Source organism: Solea solea, chromosome 18 (assembly GCF_958295425.1).
Source record: "Solea solea chromosome 18, fSolSol10.1, whole genome shotgun sequence".
NCBI classification, from domain to species: Eukaryota; Metazoa; Chordata; class Actinopteri; order Pleuronectiformes; family Soleidae; genus Solea; species Solea solea.
Window position 1 is genome coordinate 17,378,331 of NC_081151.1, and position 19,520 is coordinate 17,397,850.

General features: G+C 39.3%; 2 protein-coding genes and 1 non-coding gene across 8 annotated transcripts; 2 read left to right on the forward strand and 1 right to left on the reverse strand.

The window, feature by feature from the left end:
• The first annotated feature begins 900 nt into the window (after nucleotides 1-900).
• On the forward strand, nucleotides 901-12,617 carry LOC131444905 (afadin). Its single transcript, XM_058615606.1, has 24 exons — nucleotides 901-1,131; nucleotides 1,656-1,848; nucleotides 2,041-2,147; nucleotides 2,293-2,402; nucleotides 2,494-2,591; nucleotides 2,737-2,778; nucleotides 2,867-3,072; nucleotides 3,561-3,706; nucleotides 4,382-4,476; nucleotides 4,906-5,177; nucleotides 5,500-5,643; nucleotides 8,138-8,336; nucleotides 8,444-8,535; nucleotides 8,605-8,691; nucleotides 8,811-8,876; nucleotides 8,993-9,066; nucleotides 9,788-9,979; nucleotides 10,029-10,146; nucleotides 10,179-10,292; nucleotides 10,457-10,585; nucleotides 10,730-11,614; nucleotides 11,995-12,091; nucleotides 12,190-12,241; nucleotides 12,461-12,617. Exons 1-24 carry the CDS (start codon nucleotides 1,036-1,038, stop codon nucleotides 12,552-12,554), a joined length of 3,708 nt encoding a protein of 1,235 aa, XP_058471589.1. The 5' UTR covers nucleotides 901-1,035; the 3' UTR covers nucleotides 12,555-12,617.
• dusp23b (dual specificity phosphatase 23b) lies at nucleotides 11,508-19,340 on the reverse strand. 6 transcript variants are annotated; one of them, XM_058616161.1, is made up of 5 exons: nucleotides 16,340-16,516; nucleotides 15,956-15,999; nucleotides 14,526-14,805; nucleotides 12,876-13,094; nucleotides 11,508-11,596 (listed from the first exon to the last, which is right to left on the reverse strand). In XM_058616161.1, the coding sequence occupies exons 3-4, from the start codon at nucleotides 14,793-14,795 to the stop codon at nucleotides 12,909-12,911; spliced, it is 456 nt and encodes a 151-aa protein (XP_058472144.1). In that variant the 5' UTR covers nucleotides 14,796-14,805; nucleotides 15,956-15,999; nucleotides 16,340-16,516; the 3' UTR covers nucleotides 11,508-11,596; nucleotides 12,876-12,908. The 6 variants fall into 6 exon arrangements, with proteins under 6 accessions (XP_058472144.1, XP_058472148.1, XP_058472147.1 ...); XM_058616165.1 differs by lacking the exon at nucleotides 11,508-11,596 and adding an exon at nucleotides 16,135-16,201 and having other exon boundaries at nucleotides 12,124-13,094; nucleotides 16,340-16,517; XM_058616164.1 differs by lacking the exon at nucleotides 11,508-11,596 and adding an exon at nucleotides 16,104-16,201 and having other exon boundaries at nucleotides 12,124-13,094; nucleotides 16,340-16,517.
• Nucleotides 18,381-18,463, forward strand: trnal-cag (transfer RNA leucine (anticodon CAG)). Its single transcript has one exon. It is a non-coding gene; the product is annotated as a tRNA-Leu (tRNA).
• Nucleotides 19,341-19,520: the final 180 nt, after the last annotated feature.

Here is a 19,520-nt window from a genome sequence, read left to right on the forward strand (position 1 = left end):
TATATATAGTTTATGATCACGGCCCAAAACCTTAATGACTTGCAATTCTCCACTCAAGAGCTATCCTGCAAATTTGATGTTGGTTACTGCTAAAGCAACAGGCTAAATTTAAATGATCATAACTCCATAGAGTCATAGATTCCAACGCAGATCTGGATTCAGATGCTATAGTTTGGGTTTATTTTCTCTTTTGAGCAAGCGTGCAGATAAATAAATGTGAATTGAACACTTGTTGCCCTGTGTACCACAAATGAATCATCGTGACAGAAAGTATAGCGTGTTTTTCCCTTAAAAGCGTCCAGACAACAATACCCTTGATTGTTCAGTTTTGTTTTATGCAGTACTGTATATATAATTGAGGGTTGGTTTCTTAAAGGCTTTTGTTCCATTGTAGGTTTACCCAGAGAGCATCAGCGTGGCCAACAAAAGCTGTCCCACATACATGGCGCTGCCTGAATGGGACGACATGGAACCGTAAATTGTGTTGAAAATCACTGGTATGCATGAGAAGTGGTATTCCCTCAAGCGTGAATGGATTTACAAGGACGATGTCGACACAGTCGGCGTCACATGGCGACTCCTGCGCCATATATTATAAATAATTACATGTGTTTATGTAGTTGTAGGAGCAAAGCCACTAGTGAGGAATCCTGATGGAAATGACAACGACTGAATTTATTTGATCATGTTAATTTGCCCGTGAAGGACGTGTGATTAGGAAACTGTTTCCCTCACATAACAAAGACCCAGTGACCCGTTAAATGAGGCCAGAGGGGGGCAAGGGCTCGAAGAGGGGATGTGAATGTGGAGATGAAGTAGGCAATTACGTTTTAAGAACTCACTGCACACGACAATGAGTTTATAACTGCTGGTGGATACAGAGAAGAGGAGGTGGGCTCTTCATAGATACACTACTCATGACAGATAAAACCGGGTTTTACAGGGTTGGTTTTTTTTAGTTCTCGCTTTCGATTTCTGGAGGAAACCTGCAGGAGCCAATTGTCACGTCGAAACTTTGGAGTTAATTGGTGAAAAATGCCGGAGGAGGAAGAACGGGAGAAGTTAGCCAAAGTCATCAGACAGTGGAACAACAACAGACTGGACCTGTTTGAGATAAGCCAACCTGATGATGTGAGTCGTCTGTGAGCGTCAGTCTGATTACTGTTCGTTTGGATTAACTGTCATTATTTTAAAGCTTAGATGTACCTTCAGTAATTAACTGAAAGATTAAGGGATTAATAGTCAATTATTTAAATAATCGATTTATCGGTTTGAGGGTTTTTTTTAACAATTAAAACAAGTTTTCTGTTTGTTCAGCCTCTTAAATGTTACTATTTTCTGGTTTCTTTGCTCCATGTTACAAACTGAATCATTTTGGTTTGTGTAAAAAAACAAGACATCCGAGAGCATCACCATTTCCAGGTTTGGGGCATTTTTCAAGATTTTCAGGCATTTCATGGACCAAACAAGTACTCGATTAATCGAGAAAATGATCGACAGATTAATTGATTATAAAAATATTTGTTAGTTGCAGCCCCTGTCACAATCTGCTAATTATTTTCTGCTAATCTTCAAACATTGTGGTGTTTTTTTTTTCTTTAGAAATTCCAAAATTTACAGGAATTCAGTTAACAGGATGTTCCATTTCCTTGCAGGACCTGGATTTTCACGGCGTGATGCGCTTCTACTACGAGGACCATGTCGAGGGAAATGTGGCGACTAAGTGCCTACGTGTTTGCAGCAACTCTTCAACGCATGAGATCATTGAAACTCTCTCAGAGAAATTCCGGCCTGATATGAAAATGCTGACAGAGAGTTATTCCCTGTATGAAATCCACGATAAGAAGGGTAAGCATCGGTCCCTGTACGTACTGTAAATAACAAGTCTGGATCAATGTTTGCTTCTTTTACGTGGCTACGTAAATTGCCACTATTTTTATAGCTTAATAGAGTCCGACAACAGACAATTGGTTGACAAGAATGTTAATAATTGGTTTTCAAGCAAAAATGGCCATTGTACTTTGTTTTATGCGGATGAAGAACGCAAACTGGACCAGGACGAGAGACCTTTGATCGTTCAACTGAACTGGAACTCAGACAACAGGGAAGGTCGTTTCGTGCTCAAGAAAGACCAGGAGAGTTGTCAGGTATCCTCAACCTATTACTGCATAAATCAAGTAGTCGTATCTCTTTGTTCAATGAATTGATTTGGTTTTTTTGCTACAGAAATTGATATGATGATTTACAAAGATTATGATTTGTCCGCAAACCAAAAAATGTTCTGTGTTGAAGGAAAATTGTCCCGAGAAGGAGAAAGGAAGCGTGATCCAAAACTTCAAGAGGACACTGTCGAGAAAAGACAAGAAGACTGATAAGAGCAAAACTAAAGCTGCTGACGATGGGTAAAATGTTTTCATTGTTCATGACAAATAATTATTTTTGACTCTGTGCTCAGCCGTCAAAATCATCCTTTTCTTTCAAACCGACATCCAGTTCAAGTGAAAAGCCACAGAACAACAGCATTTATGTGTCGAACCATGAGACGAAACATGGCACTGAAGACAAAAAGCCACAGAGGCAGGCTGCTGCAGGTGAGTGAAAGTTTTTAAAATAACTCAAAGGATGTCAAAAAAGCCAGTCATCTGCAATACTTTCCCTGAATAAAATACTGGCAAACTGTATTTTACAACTAATAATGTTTATATTCCCCTTGAACTTTTTCTCCTGGCTTTGCAGATCAGTCTGGGTTACCATTGGGGATCAGAGTCAGTGACACCTGTGAGTATGGGATACACTGGTCATTTTCACTACGGCCTTCCTTCTCCTCACGCCCTCCTGACCCCGACCGGTGTGCTTCCCTTTTCAGCTGAAGAAGCCTTCCTCTCTGCAGTCATAAATGACACCAACAGCTCCACAGTTCATTTCAAGCTGTCACCTGCATACATCCTCTATGCCACCGGACGCTTTGCTCTGCAGCACCATCGCAGCCACGGCTCTCCACTCTCGGGACGAACCCGCGGCGTAACCTTGATCGCTAACAAAATGGTGGCCATGACAAGGAAGGTCATCCAGGCAAGTCTAAGAAACCGTTTACTTTTGTTACATGAGTTTATGGGGCCACACGGTGGGGTAGTGGTTAGTACTCTGTACTCTCGCCTTGCAGCGAGAAGACCCGGGTCTTTCTGCATGGAGTTTGCATGTTCTCCCCGTGTGTGCGTGGGTTCTCTCCGGGTTCTCTCCGGGTTCTCCGGCTTCCTCCCACAGTCCAAAAACATGCAATGTGGGGATTAGTTAAATTGGACACTCTAAATTGACCATAGGAGTGAGTGTGAGAGTGAATGGTTGTTTGTCTCTATCTGTGTATGTGGCCTTGCGATGGACTGGCGAACTGTCCAGGGTGTACCCCGCCTATCGCCCGATGTAGCTGAGATTGGCACAGCACCCCCCGCGACCCTCTGGTGGAGGATAAAGCGGTAGATGATGACTGACTGACTGACACGAGTTTATGACCAACAAACTAAGTTTAATATCATAACACTGCAGCGTTGTTTGCCCTTCAGAAGCAGCAGACCATCGCTGGGGCTCTCGCCTTCTGGATGGCCAACTCCTCTGAGCTGCTGAATTTCTTCAAGCATGACAAAGACCTCAGCCTGCTCACACAGCAGAGTCAGCTTGATCTCTCCCACCTGGTGCACAGAACTTACAGGTGAAACAAACTGCAGATTTTAGCGCTTTGGACTCCAACTGAAACGGCAACGCAAACGACTCAACACATCATCTCAGGCCACGGCTCTCTGCCTCCCATCAAACAAATCACCGACTGTACAAAAATGAAATCTGATCCAACTCACCTCAATCTTTTTTTTCTGCCCTCTTAAAAGCAGTGCAAGTCTCAATGCACCAAAACAAACGGCTTTAAAAATCGCTTCTTTCTAACTGCAACAGCAACCCTGAACTCGCAAATCCCAAACATCCATGATACACCATGAATATTGGCACTGCAGGGGAATTTTGAAGCACCGGGAAAAAATAGTCAATGCATGTATGACCACAAATAAAGTAATAATCCACATTTGTTGGTTCCAGTTCCTCACATGTGACAGACTTCTGTCTTTATCAAAATCAATATTTCTCTTTTTTTGTGCTGTTAATTGGTCAAATTGGATGACGACTTCAGGATGTTGTTTGCTTTTTATCAATGTGTATCAATGAAATTGCACAGACTGATCAGCGAATCATTTCTAGTTGCAGTCCAAGAATATTTTTTGAGCTGAACAAACTTTCCTAACTCAGGTCACATACAGTAGTCTATAAAGTGAAGTCTTAAAATTCAGAGTAGAACTCAAAGCAATGTGTCTGTCTGTTTTTTTTGTCTTCCAAGTTGCCTGCTACAGTGTCTCCACAATGAGCTAACAAAGCATTTGCCAACTTTTTTGATCGATCCTGAGCAACATGGCAACCTACCGGCCAGAATTGGTAATCACTCATCAATTATACTGAAAAATAATACTAACATAGTACGTTAACTTAAAGCTGCTGTCAGTGATGCCATGTTTTGGCAAACTTCCTGACCTCTAGATCACCGATAGCTGTCATCTAACATATTTTATCTTACCCCACACCTCTGGTGAGTCTGCAGAGCTTTCTGCAAGGACAACTCTAGGTCCATATTCCATTATTAGTGGAATTATTATTATAGTATTTCTTAACTTAAAATCCACTGCAGTCTCACTTTACTAGCGTAGCCTTCCTTCCATCAGTGGTGATGGACACAAGATCTAACCACTGCTATTCTGAGAAACACAGCGTCATGTTAGGGTTATTCAGCTCTGTGACATCCATGTATACAACTGATATAACCGTGTACATAACTGATCGAACATTCTCCTGTCCTGTCTGCTGCAGAAATGGTGTTAAACACCTTAATGAACGCCATGTCTCTGCTGCGCCGCTGTCGGGTCAGCCCTGCTCTCACCATTCAGCTCTTCTCCCAGCTCTTCCATTTCATCAGCGCCTGGCTGTTCAACCAGCTGATAAGCCCGGAGGCCAGCGCTCGAGGCCTGCGCTCCCACTACTGGGGAGCAGCTCTTCGCCAGAGGCTTACCGCCATTGAAGCCTGGGCGGAGAGGCAAGGCCTGGAGCTGGCTGCTGACTGTCACCTCGGACACCTGATCCAGGTCAGTCCCTCCCTAGACTTCAAGTGTAAAAAATATTAAAAACAATACTACTTTAACTTTGCAATGATGCCATTTCTGTTCAAGAGCGTATGGTTTGATTAATACATTAAATTACATTTTTGCAGACAATTTTAAATACACACAAAGCTTAATTATCCTGCAAATGGTCTTTTAGAGTATTTACACTGCAGCTTCTTTGTAAGATCATTTCTGAACTTGTTTCTGATTAGTAGATTTTTGCCTCAGGTTTAATTCACCACGTCTGAGCACATTCACTAAGTACAGGCTGCTAAAATAGTTTTTTTTCCCTGGCTGTTTCTAGGCAACCACACTCCTGACCATGAATAAGTACTCAATGCAAGACGCTAAGGACATCCAGACTACCTGCTTCAAGTTGAATTCTGTGCAGCTGCAAATGTTGCTGGCTGGATACCTCCATGCAAACACAGAGCCACAAATCCCCTCTGTGAGTAGTCTTGAGTGTTTTCTTCCTCTCCTCTCATGCTTTCAAGTTTCCTGATAATACAATGATGGTGCTTTGGAGACAAACTCTTGCAAATCAATATCTGGTCAATGAAAATGAAATAGCTATTACAAATCAATTTGATTCTTAGGTTAGTGTTGAAAACAGCACAAAGCAGATCACCTCCACATATAAATATAGTGTTTAGTTTAACTATGAGTGTGGCTATGGCCTCAGCTGCAGAGGAGAAACTAAGCAGTATGGATTTAACAATATGAATAATTAACAACAATGAATATGATGATGAATAATAAATGAAAAATAGTAAAGTGAGTTGTCACATTATGTGATTGCTTCGGAATGAAATATTTCTCCAATACTTTGCTCGATATTAGGTGTGGGGAGAAAGAAAAGTTAATGTGACTACCTATTCCAAGCCAAATCGAGTTTTGCCATTTAGCTATTATTACAGGACATAAATTCTGCAGACGTGCATGACAGCATTCATTTACATCATTACTCTCCGTTAGTGCTTGGGTTTAAATTTACAATCAGCCAACGCGGCCCCTTACTAAACAGCAATAACCCAATCTGGAAATATGCCATGACCTCAATTCAGCCACTAACAGTCAACCTCAAAACAAACATCAGCATTCATATTTAATCACTGGAAATATCAACAGTGAAGGCATCATAATGCAGCGGACGAACACCACTTTTACATGGGTACCTCACAGTTTCTGAAACACACAGGAGGCTGGTTAACATAGTTAAGTTGTTTTGTCAGTATTTGATAGTTACTGTATAGTATTCTATACGTAGAAATGCTAGATTAAAACATATATTGTCTATGTCTTTTGTGCAGTTAATCTATTTCTCAAACTAAAATGACCTCTGGGCCATTGAGTCTGGTGAGGACGGGACAAAAAGTCCAACTTTTTGGGGAAAAGCAACTGTTCAGAAACTGTGGGTGATATGAAAAGTATATCACTATATTCTGATATACACACACATATATATAATATATAAAGTATATATATATATATATAAATAACAATATTTGTGATGATATTTAAAAATTTATTTATGATGTAAAACTAAGTTAAAAATTAAGTGATGGGCCACAGAAATTCGACTGTTAAAAAAACTAATACTTTTTAGTGCTGGTTAAATAGCTTTTTTTTAGAATATGACGAAAATATTCTTCATTATATATTCTATATATAAAAATTAACACTAGCTCCAGCTCTAATGCTAGGTTGATGCTAACAGGTAATAGAGACACCAACTTAGAAAGATAATAAGAACAACAACCAAACAAGAGCTAGCTCAGTTGTGACAAAATATCAACTGGCAGTTGATGTTGTGCATAGAAAGATGAAAGCAGTGTAAAAGCAGTTGCAATAGAAGCTGTAAAAATTCAACAAAAACAAGTGTTAGCCGAGCTGCTATTAGCTTAGCCAAACAGAAACATCAACTGACCATTATGAAAAACATGGACTGACAACAGCAAACAACAAACACTTACTGTAGCTGTGGCTGACATTTAAGTTGTGGTAAGAGGTTGTCGACAGCCAGGCGGGAAAAGTTAAATTTAGATTCAGACAACATTTTGTTAAATATTTGTGAGAGCTAAGGTTAGCTAAGATACAGCTAACCAAGTCAAAAGAGGTCAAACAGCAGCATAGAGCGGTCTAATTATTCCACCTTATTAATGAGTGGTCATTCAGACTGCATTTGTTTTTCCAGTTATGGATGTGTACACCATAGTAAAAAAAAAAAAAAAAATCTCAACTTTGCACTAAGGCTTTCTTGATTTTTTGTTTATTGATTTAATCCATACAAATAGAAATGCTGAAAAATGTTGATTGTTTTTTTTCCAAAACCTGAACTGACAATGTTTTGTTTAGTTGACAAACCAAAACTTTTGTTATATGGAGCAAAGAAACCAGAATATTACTCATTTATCAAATTAGTTGGCGATTCATTTGCATTCCTACGACCAGAGAGGGAGTTGGTTTTGCATGCTCCTTCCTGAGAGCCAGCAATTCTAAAAAAGTAGGTCAAACTGGTCTTTGTCATCCCCGAAATATGCTTTGAACCTCACATCATCCAGATGAAGCCCTTGAATCATCTGGATGATATTTTCTTTGGGTATGACATCACAACATTTTTTGAATGCATTAATTAATTCAGGGAGGCTGCAGCAATTTTACAGTTATCTCAGCAGCTGCCAGGTTTTGGTTGCTTGAGTGCAACCCTGCAAAGGCATAGGTTAAAAACACCTCTGGCTTCTTCCATGTGTTTTTGTGTTTTGTTTTTAGGACACTACATGTGAACCGATTAAAAAAATGTGGACACTCTAAGTGATCTGCAGGAAGGTCTTCAGTACTTTGCTAAGGGGGAAAGTGTAGCCTTGTTGCACATTAAAAAAACTTCACTCAATATACCCAAATGTCCTTCCCCTAAAATATTCCTGCTGTCATCCTCACTGCAGGATTTGATTGATGCTATTGTGACAGCCGCCGAGGCCTCAGCAGACAGCCTGATCCGGAGTGAAGGACGAAACATTCAGTTGGAGGAGAGCCTCGACCTCCACCTGCCCTTCCTGCTGCCCGAGGGAGGATACTCCTGTGACACCGTAAGAGGAATCCCACAAGGGTTGAGGGAATTTATGGAGCCGATTTGCCAAAAAGGTATTTGATTCTGAAAAGTCATCAAAATCAGATTACAGCGATGTATTGCATCTTAGACAGAGACACCTAAAATAGCCAATTTGTCAGGTTGAAATCCTTCTGTTCAGGTCTTTGCTCTTTAACATCCCAACCGAACTCCAAAGGCGACTGGACCGTGTTTTTCAGGGATTCAAATCCTCTTGCAAAGAGCACGTACTTGGTAAATATTCAGTTAAAACGTACTTTATGCATTAGTCATGTATTCATTATTTCTTTATTTCTTTGACAGGCAGTAAACAAAGAGCCCAAAATTGTGCCCATGACCCTGAAGAAACCTCTCAACAGTGGGATGGGGGTCAGCATCGTGGCTGCAAAGGTGACTGCCTCAGTTTTGACCAAATTGTAATGTGCTCACCAACTAGAGCGATTCAAACATTCAAACTATCAACAAGTTGTCTTCACAAATTAACACATTATGCTCTTCTCTTGCTACAGGGATCACAGCGAGAGAACCTTGGGATTTACATCAAATCTATTGTCAAAGGAGGACCAGCGGAAATGGTGAGACGTATCGCATTTCTGTTGTAGACGAACTTGAAACGTGGTTAAAAAAAAGGGGGAATCATTTTGTAGAGAGACCAAATCAAATAAATCTGTTGTGTCTTGATTGCATACAGAATGGTGGATTAACAGCTGGAGACCAGCTGCTCAGTGTGGACGGTCAAAGCCTGGTCGGCCTCAGCCAAGAAAGGTAGCTTCATTACAGCCCGTTTGTCAGTCGGTAGAAAATTTTTTATATTTTTTATTTTTTGCAACGTATGGCACGAATGAACGTCTCTCTTTGATATCATAATTCACAGAGATGGGCACCGGAGTCATTATAACCTACAGTCACGGTTTTGATGACCTCAGACTCGATTTAGGAAGACATGATGACTGTTCATTTTATGTTTCCAGTTTGAAGATAAATTATGAATAAGTATCTAATACAGTGGTGGCGCGAGGGCGAAGGCAACTTCTGTCTGGCACCGGTTAAAATATATGCATAAGATAATTATGTATGCTTAAACTATCCAATTATAATAATTTTATGCAGTTCTCCGTTTGTGGGATGGAAATGCTCTTTAAAATTTAGTGGTACACAGAAAATAACATTTTCTTATGTTCTCCAGGTTCTGATTGTTAGTTGTAAAAGTGAGTTACCTGCACTTTGAGAGTGTAAGAGTGATGTAATGAAGGCACCTTACAAAAAATGTAAAGTTGCTATTAACGACTAAAGCCTAAACATATTTGATGAGGAAAGATGGGATCCCAGTGTTGCTCACATCTGACCCACTATTAAGTTTCATTTTTGGCCCTCAAAGAGCTGCCCTGGTCTATACAGTCTCTAAATGACTGCCAAAGCTGAATAGCTGTCAGTTTAATACAACAATGAAATGAATGGTGATTGTATTGATTTTATATTGTTTTAGGGCGGCAGCTATCATGTTGCAAACTGGCCCTGTTGTGACCTTACAGGTTGCAAAGTTTGCAGCTAATTACCACGGCCTGGGGACTCTGCTGAGTGAACCAGCCCCAGACCGAAATACAGGTAGAAAAAAAAAAATGTCTTTCATTTTTTATGTCCTTCATGACCTAATTAAGGCCTTTCATTGCTGTATAAGGTGATGAAATCCCTGCTAAGCCCAACGGTAAAGCGGGTGTTCTGCACAGTGCCTCTGAACAAATCCACGGAAGAAGCAGAAGAAACAAAGAGCAGATAATGCAAAGAAACAGGCAGCTTTATCGCTCCAACCCGAACATGACCAGTGGGTACACTTGCACTGATTCCTTTGGCTAATGTGAAATACTATGCTATCCAGAAGAATAACCCTTGGTTTCCTCCTTATTTCAGCAGACCTGGACAGAGATGAACCTGTTGTCTGTGATGTGAGAGAGAACACGACCTCTGTGTCCAGCATCAATCTTTACATAGATGTAAGATATTTTTTATATTTTAAGTACAGTCAATTGCATTTTGAGTTCATGTAAACACAATTGCAAAGACCGCAATTCATTTATACTATTTTTGATTGTTATATTATTGTACATATTTAGAGGGCATTGTTTCCTCCCGCAAAATACTCTTTGTTTCTTTTCAGACATTTCATAGGGACTACATGACACTTCCAACCAAAAATTCACAACACAAGGAAACATCCGAATCCAGTCGACCACTGCAACATTTTGTGCCTTTAAATGGAAGAAGCGCCGCTAAAAACAACTTTATGGTAAATGTTCATGTCCCTCAGGCTGTAAATATCTTGTATATCATCATAGGACTACTTAGTATTTAAAGGAGAGCATTCAAAGAATGATTTATACAACTGGTAAAATCATCATCATAAAAAAAACAAAACTGTTTTAACCCCCAGCGCCAAGCACTGTCACAGGAGAACTTATACATGGAGAGTGGACGCCCCCTGCTGGACACAAGACAAAACATGTGGGGGCAACAGGATTGGACTGCAAAACAAACCATGAGCCACTCGTCATCATTCCCGATTCGCTCCAGCATTTCGACTCATGACATCCTCTCTGATGTCACGTCTCCTAAAACGCCGCAGCAGAGAAGTCGTCCAAGTGGCGCTGGTGTCTGGAGAACTCCCTTTCCCCAACATTCGACACCTACGCCTTCCACTCAGCCCATTCGTATAGACATCCCAATAACCAGAGCAGTGAACGCACAGTCAAAGTCTCCACTCATCACCTTCCAGAGTTCGTCAGTGCAGGCAGAGAAGATGAGACAAACTCTAATCGGACATAAACAGGGTTCTCGGAACCACATATATGCCATTCCAATCTCTGCAGCCAAGAAGCTGCCTCCACCCTCTCTTTCATCACAGCAGCACAGACCCAGCATCTTCAAGGGTCAAGCAGTAAAACCCCAAGTGAGCATCACGCCAACCAAACACGTCTCCTTCCAAGAACCTCCCATTCAACAGAAACAGGCCACCGGTCCCAAGACGCAAGAAGACCCACTGGAGCCGTGCGATCCGTGGAAAAGGGAAACACAGGAGAAGCTGGAGAAGCAGCGCAGGCTTCAGGCAGTGGAGCTCCTGGAGCGGGAGGTGGAGGAGCTGCAGGCTAAAGTGAAACGCTCAGTGGAGGAGAACGAGAGACTCCGCAAACTGAGCCTGGAGTGGCAGTTTCAGAAGAGGCTACGGGAAATTCAGCAGAGAGGAGAAGACGAAGATGAGGATGAAGATGAAAGTCTAGGCATGATGGTGATGATACAGCAGCTGGGTACAAGAGCACAGGTGAGAGGCGGGTCACAGGTTGTAGTTAAACACAAAGTCTCCCCAACTGCGATGGGCTTTTAACTCTTTTAAAATTACTGAATGTATATTATAAACATTTAATTTATATGACTTTAGTGAGGCCTGGTGATCATATTACATATCATGGGAGGCTACTTTGGTTTATATCATACAGATTACACTGCAAAACTGGGATTTTACCAGAGCTAAACTGGGATGGGTCATAAATTATAATTATCAGCAACTTCACAGATGTATCTGCAAGCTGCAACAGTAAGGCACCACAGATAGTGTAAATGAGTAAATTAGAGTAAATTAATTAAAGGTGATATTTGATAAGCCTCTACAGTGCATATAAGATATTTTTTCCATTTTTTTAGAGCAAAGAAAACTCCGGAGGACACACCCACAAGTACAAAGAGGAGGGTCGGCCGACAGGAAATCACGTCTCTCAAAATGAAGACGAGGCGAACACAGGTGAGCAATCGCCCACTAGTGCAACACAAATAAACAATTAAATACTCTGTTTAATAAGAGATTCAGTGCTCATCAAACATATTATTACATTTTTGTAGGTCAACAGTCAAGTGGACATACTGAAGACGTTCATGACGTGAAATCAAAAGAGTGAGTTGACATTTTAATACAAATAAAATCAACTACGACACAGACACGTCTGCAGCATTTCTACTAACACTGTCAGAATAAGCTGATTTGATTATGTCTAGCTTTGATTCCTGAATAAAGTAATTCCGCAGAAAGACATCTAGTTTCCGTCTTTGTAAATGATTCCCCCTACATGAGAAAAATTCAAGTATTTCTGTTTTTATCGCTGTTTATTCGCAGGAACCACGAGGAGAGAACCAAGAGCGCGACTGCTCCTGAAAAGCTCACGTTCAGGGAGCGTCAGCGTCTCTTTGCCCTGGCGTCCAGTGCGTAAATGAAGATTAAAGCCACATAAAAAAAAAACATTGGTCTGTATGAAGAAAAGTAATCATGTGTTTAAACAAAATGACAGTATTGCAATTTTAAAATATCAAAAGGCAGGTTGTGCGTGTACTAACTGTAGAAGTGTTTCTCTTTAAGTGCAAATAACACTGGACTTCAGTTAAGTCCAGACTTTTAGTTTCATGACTAGTTTCCTGTTCTGACATTATGTATCGTACAGATTTTCTTATACTTAGACAATATTAGTATTGATTTAGAAATACAACTTAGGCACCTCTCCCCACTGTTTTGTAAGAATCAAACATTTCCTCACATTAAAACCGTCGTTTTATCCCTTGTGTAAAAGTTACTTGGTACGCTGATAAAACTGCACCACTGCTTTCTCTTGTTCTTGAGTTTCGATCGATCCTCGCCGCAGTCTGCGGATCTCATCGATGGCGTCGACGCCTGAAATCTTCCTCTTCTTGACCAGGTAGCAGGCCAGCATCGTCCCTGTTCTGCCATGTCCGTGCATGCAGTGAACTGCGACACCCTTAAGAGAACAGTCCAACATTTTCAGGTTAGGGCCTTATCTACACAGAGACTTTAAAAGGTTTTCCGTAAACACGGTATTGTTTTAGGAGATTTCTTCATACACACAAACCTAGATTTGTAGGTCTGGAGACCACTTTTAAGTGGTCTCAGTCTTGTCTTGGTCTCGATACCCTCTGGTCTTGGTATTGTCTTGGTCTCGGTTTAGGCGGTCTTGACTACAAGGCTACACAATTCCCCCCCCACTATGGCTCTGAACGCTGTAGTGTATATGCAAAGCCTGTGTGTGGCGCTGTAAAGCTGCCACAGAAATGTACCAAAACCGGATAAGATGTAGAACATCTAAAACAACGAACTCCCAAAAACATGCAGAGGAAGACAACGACAGCAAATGCAAGATCAAGATCATTGGTTGTATACAAGAAAATGCAAAAAGCCGATACGATACAAAAGCTAACAATAGTTTGCATTATGAAATAATAAGCAGAGCTGAAACTGCTGCTTTTTATTAGGACATAGTTTCATTACACATATTGTCTTAGTGCAAACATGTCCAGTTTGAAATTTCTGCAAAAAACAACACACAACAAATAAAGAATGACATTAAAGGATAAAAAGAAAGAAAGAAAATGCCAACCCTCACCCCCCCACACACATTGGTCCACTCTCGTAAGTAAAAGTACTATAATGCTGCATATCATTAACTATACCTGTTGTATATCCTTCTGGTTTAGTGTTTTCTGTTTGAAATTAAATGACGGGAGCTGTAGATATTTTTTCAAAATAAAAGAGGAAATACACTACAAAACTTCTTAGTAAACCCTCTAAGAGAAAAGTGTATCTTTTACAGTGCTAGGAAGGACTTTACATCAGTTATCCAGGCATTTTCTGCTAAAGGTTTGGGTGACTTCCAGTGTAAAAAATACGTCTACAGGCAATCAAAGAAGCAAATGATGACACATTTAATGTGTGTGGTGAACTGAGGATATTTCAGGAAGACTCCAAAAACAGCAATAAGTGGACAGGTTGCAATATCAGTATCTAGAACTAAAGAGATCTTGAAGAAATTCTTCAACTAACAAACTTTGAGCATGACCGAAAGCTATTACCAAAATGATTGACTTTTAATGATTTCTTTGTTATCCGGATCAAAGAAATGAAGAAAATATTCAAATTTAAGAAGCTCAAACAATCACAAATCTTGTTTTAAACATGAAAAAAGCTTCAAACCAATTAATCGATTATCAAAATAGTTGTCAATTCATTTAGCAATCGATGAAGGTATGAAATTCTGTACTCCGACAAAGAATATTACAGTCTTTTCCCTTAAGGGAGCTACAAGGTACAGTGATATTCTTTACTTTGGCAAGTCCTGAAAGTACATAATAAACATAACATCACATCACAGCTCATCAAGTATCTGAGATCTTACCTCCCCCTTAGAGTTGGCCTCTTCCACGAGGGAGAGAAATCGATCAATCTGACTCGCTGAAGGAGGAGTGAAGTCCACTATCTTGATGTGGTGCAGCTGTAGCGTTGGGCACGAGTCATGATAAGGTGGTTTTCTCTCACACAGGCAAACCAGGTGCTGGATGCCGTTGTCCAGCAGATACTGGTATTCACATGTCATTCTGGGCATTGCCAGTCCGGCCAGTTTGCCTGGCTCCACCCAGGAGAAGTTGTGTGGAGGAGCGGAGGCCATGATTATCTAACTGAGAACAAAAAGGAGTGTTTTATATTAAGCATACACCATTGACAGTCATTATTAAGACCCTCTTTAGACATGGTATTAATGTCACCAATATAGAAGTGGAAGTACAAACTGTCCTAAGCTGCTTTTCTTACGACCCAATCTCACTTCTACGTGCTGTATGTGAACACACATGAATATTTATGGGAACAAAATTATGTTTTATGTCTTTGACTGTACATACATGTCTGAGTTTAACCATCTGAAAAAAACATTGTCACAAATAATTCAATGTACGGGAAATTTAAAAATACTAGAGGTTCAATGTAAAACTGCAGCAGGTCAGAGGTCAGAGCTGGGAAGGCAGACTCTGATGCTTCTGCATACTTTTCACAGCAAATTATTTTGTTAATCTAATATTAAATAAAAAAAAATAGACATACACATGTGGGTTCACCCTTCTACTGCTCGATTTTTATAGATTATAGATTTATAATCTAATCTAATTAGGAGGTTCCTAGGTATTTCCACCCATTGTCCTAGGGATGCATTGCATTAACACACGCATTGTCATGGTGCTTCACTTCCCCACACAACACACATAGTGTCATGTTTGACAGGTGGAAGAAGTAGTTCCTATCAACTGGGTCATTAAGACTACATCCCGATATTATATACTTTCCACTGTATTCCTGTTAATGATAAATGACACATTTACCCCAAATCACTAAAATATCAGTTTTTCAATATGAGAATCGATCCTTGAACATAAACGTTTGGGATCGGAAATACTGATATTTTTTATCTGCACAACACTATCAATATCAAGCTGCTCAAATTCTGCTCAACCAGATTTAAACTTGAAGAATTGTTAACAGGGTTTTATTACGTACTTTAATGTCACTTCCATGTACATCATTAAAGTTAACACCATACACATCACAACACAAAACAGCCTTTAAAACCAGGACAATAAATCACAGGAGTCATATAATTATATGAGGGGAATTCACAATCTAAGACAATACCTCTGGCTCATGCCACACAATTTTGACATCGTTAATGATACATAACCCAGCCCTACAACATAGTGTTAAGCAAGCACCACAAACACACACGTGTAACCAAGTATGACATGTTAGTTTTGGCAATAAATATCAAGTAAATCTGACCTTTTTAAGCAAGTCAAACAGTTCAAGTGAAGCGGATGAAGAGCCTGTGAGGAAAAGCAGAAAGTAAACACAACAGACCATGTATCGGACCGCTATTTGTTTAGCAGACGTTAGCATACCGGCTAGTCTGGAAAAGTCACTGTATTACCGAGGGATTAGACTCATTAAACTGTGCATACTTCAACATAATACGACAAGAGTTCGGATGGAACACACCGGTTGGACGCCACCTCGAATTGACAAAAGCTTAAAATAACAAGAGTAGAGTATAGTTTAGTTACCGTAACAAGAGAGAAGCTACTTCAGAGCGACACAAGTAAACTAGCTAAACACACTTTTATGAGATCCGTATTTTATGTACAAATCACATGTTACGTTACTTACTGATCTTCCTTTGAGATGAATAAACGCTTGGCGTGTTTGCAAAGTTGACGCTAACCGTCAAGCTAGCATGCCAAGCGGACTGAGACGAACTCCGTTGACGTTCGCACGCTATCGTAAAGCCACTGCTGGGAATGTGGCTAAGCGGAAGCTATATATCCATCCATATATGAACGTGAAGTGTGGGGCAGTGCCATCGTAAAGTCTAATGGGTGATCTATCCGGCCTAAGATGGGGCAAAAGGGACTGCTAGAGGGGGGCAAGGAAAAAAAAAAAAAAAGGGGAAAGGGGGAAAAGGGAAAAAGAAAAGGAGAAAAAAAGAGAAATTTCACCCCAAATTCTTACACCATCAGATGTTCTATCACAAAAATAACGAGTTATTTCTAAAATTCAGCTTCAATTCAGATACCATCAGGTGTTTTTTAACAAAAATAACGAGTTATTACTATAACTCATCTTAAAATTTTATACCATCAGATGTTCTATCACAAAAATAACGAGTTATTTCTAAAATTCAGCTTCAATTCTTATACCGTCAGATGTTTTTGAACAAAAATAACAAGTTATTACTATAACTCATCTTAAAATTTTATACCATCAGATGTTCTATCACAAAAATAACGAGTTTTTTCTAAAATTCAGCTTCAATTCTTATACCGTCAGATGTTTTTTCACAAAAATCACGAGTTATTACTAAATCTCATCTTAAATTCTTATACCATCAGATGTTTTTTCACAAAAATCACGAGTTATTACTAAATCTCATCTTAAATTCTTATACCATCAGATGTTTTTTCACAAAAATAACAAGTTATTACTAAAACTCATCTTAAATTCTGATACCATCAGATGTTTTATCACAAAAATCACTATTTATATATAAAATTCATCATAAATTCTGATACCATCAGATGTTCTATCACAAAAATCACTATTTATATATAAAATTCAGCTTTAATTCTTATACTATCTGATGTTCTATCACAAAAATCAATATTTAGTTCTAAAATTCATATTCCTGCAGTGTAGTCTAAAAAAAATCAAACAAATAAACTTTATTCAAAGCATTCCAAAACGCTATTAAAAAAAATAACATCACCAAAATGTCAAAGCAAACAGTAAAATTAATCCGTAAAAAAATTACCTTTGGACTGATTTGATTTGATTTGCACTTGGTGACTTGGTTCAAATTGTAAAAAAGATAATATCAACATTAGTGATGTATGTGTCGGTGTGAACGATGTGTGCATGTCAGGACTTTAATTATTATTTAATTAACCTTTATTTAACCAGGAGGTTTCTCTTATTATTAAATAATAATAATAGTAGGCAATAATAGTGTTGCCTCTTAGAGTTGCAAATCAACTCTATTTTACTTGCAACTGCTTGCCCTTCTTTTCTTTCTTTTTTTAAAAGCTGCAAAATGCAACTATATTTTTACAGGTTGTGAACTTGCAACTGTTTTTTTTATTTGCAAATGATTTAACACTTAAAATAAATGATTTAACACTTCACTTAAAAAAAAAAAAAAATCTTAACAAATACTGTAAGTTCTACAAATTATTTAAATTTTTTACAAGGTGCTTTTCCACCTCAGAATGAATGAATGAGTGTCAAAAGTTTCAAAAGCAGAATCCCGCCCACACAGAGTTTTCTCAGAATCTGATTGGCTCTTTTGCCCCTCTGGTTAGGAACGTTCTTTTCTGTGATTGGCTCTTTTGCCCCTCTGGTTAGAAACGTTCTTTTCTGTGTTCGGAGGAGGTGTTAGGACTTTGTTAGGACTTTGTTAGGACCTGTTAGGACCTTTGTTAGGACTTTGTTAGGAACTGTTAGGACTTTGTTACTTTGTTAGGACCTGTTAGGACCTTTGTTAGGACTTTGTTAGGAACTGTTAGGACTTTGTTAGGAACTGTTAGGATTGTGTTAGGACCTGCTTTGCAGTCCTATTAGCACAGGGTACGGCCTCAGCGTAAATTGATATAGCAAACCCAGTGACAATTTCATGTGCAGGTTTATATAGATGTGTTTACCTCCTGAAGAATAAGTCAGGATGGCCGAGCGGTCTAAGGCGCTGCGTTCAGGTCGCAGTCTCCCCTGGAGGCGGGGGTTCGAATCCCCCTTCTGACAATACACTTTTCCTTTTTTGTAATACTTACTTTTTCATGTGGTTATATCTACATATACATTCATACTAATATTTCTATATGGCGACATTTACACATTTACACGACATAAACGCACAGTATTTTTGGTTGTTGAAAATGACCACTATGTTTCTGTGCTGCACTGAAGCAGCAAAATGAGCAGAAAAAAATCCACTATAAAGATGAGTAAAATGTTTAGACATCAGCAGAGTCTTAACGTAATCGATTGATTGTATCTCTAAACTGACGCCAAGTCAATAGTAAGTAGTAGATACTTATTAAGAACTTGGAATTGAACGATGATAAAAAAAAAAGTACAGAATTGCAAAGGCACAGGCTCAGAGGTCCGTGACGTCACTAGTGAAATACGTATTTCTTGTTTGTAAAGTCTGAACTAACAGACAAAATTGCCACCAGCATGGAAAAACGCCAGCAACGATTAGCTATATTTTTTATGTCACAATGCAAAGGGTCCCACTAAAAAGTTCACATGGTCATTACCTAATAATTATTTAAATGGCCACCAACATTGAAAAACGGCCCCAAACAGCAACAATTAGCTATTTTTGTTTATGTCACAATGCCAATGGTCCCACTTAACAGTTAATTTACATGGGCATTACCTCATAATTATTAAAATACAACATTTTTACAAGGCCAAAGAGCATGTCCTGGAACTGTAACATGTATCAATAAAACAAATTTGTTCTCATTATGTCAAAGTGGAACATAACTTTAAGTGAGCTTCTGAGCTAATGTTTGAGCAGCTAACTGGTTAGCTCACTTACCTTTCTTTGTGCTTTTTATTTATTTATTGAAAACCGTTGTGATGTGTTGATGAGGTTCAACTGCAAATATTCCCCATGCCGCCGTTTTCTCATTCACCACCGTTGCAAACGAAATCAGAAAAAGCGGAATAAGTCCTGAAGTCCAGAAAGTTCGTCACAGTCACCTGTGCGCGGGCATCTCCTCGTCCGCTGGTAGGTTGCCAGGTTTGCAGGTATCACACTTAAAATCACCCAATCACAACATGAAAACAT

Bases quoted from the DNA above. Each gene is read 5' to 3' on its own strand.
- LOC131444905 (XM_058615606.1), top strand. From the start codon at position 1,036: ATGCCGGAGGAGGAAGAACGGGAGAAGTTAGCCAAAGTCATCAGACAG. The intron at 2,403-2,493 runs GTAAAATGTTTT...ACCGACATCCAG, and splicing joins ACTAAAGCTGCTGACGATGG to TTCAAGTGAAAAGCCACAGA. The intron at 2,779-2,866 runs GTGAGTATGGGA...TTCCCTTTTCAG, and splicing joins GATCAGAGTCAGTGACACCT to CTGAAGAAGCCTTCCTCTCT.
- dusp23b (XM_058616161.1), bottom strand. From the start codon at position 14,795: ATGGCCTCCGCTCCTCCACACAACTTCTCCTGGGTGGAGCCAGGCAAA. The intron at 13,095-14,525 runs GTAAGATCTCAG...TGTTCTCTTAAG, and splicing joins AGGCCAACTCTAAGGGGGAG to GGTGTCGCAGTTCACTGCAT.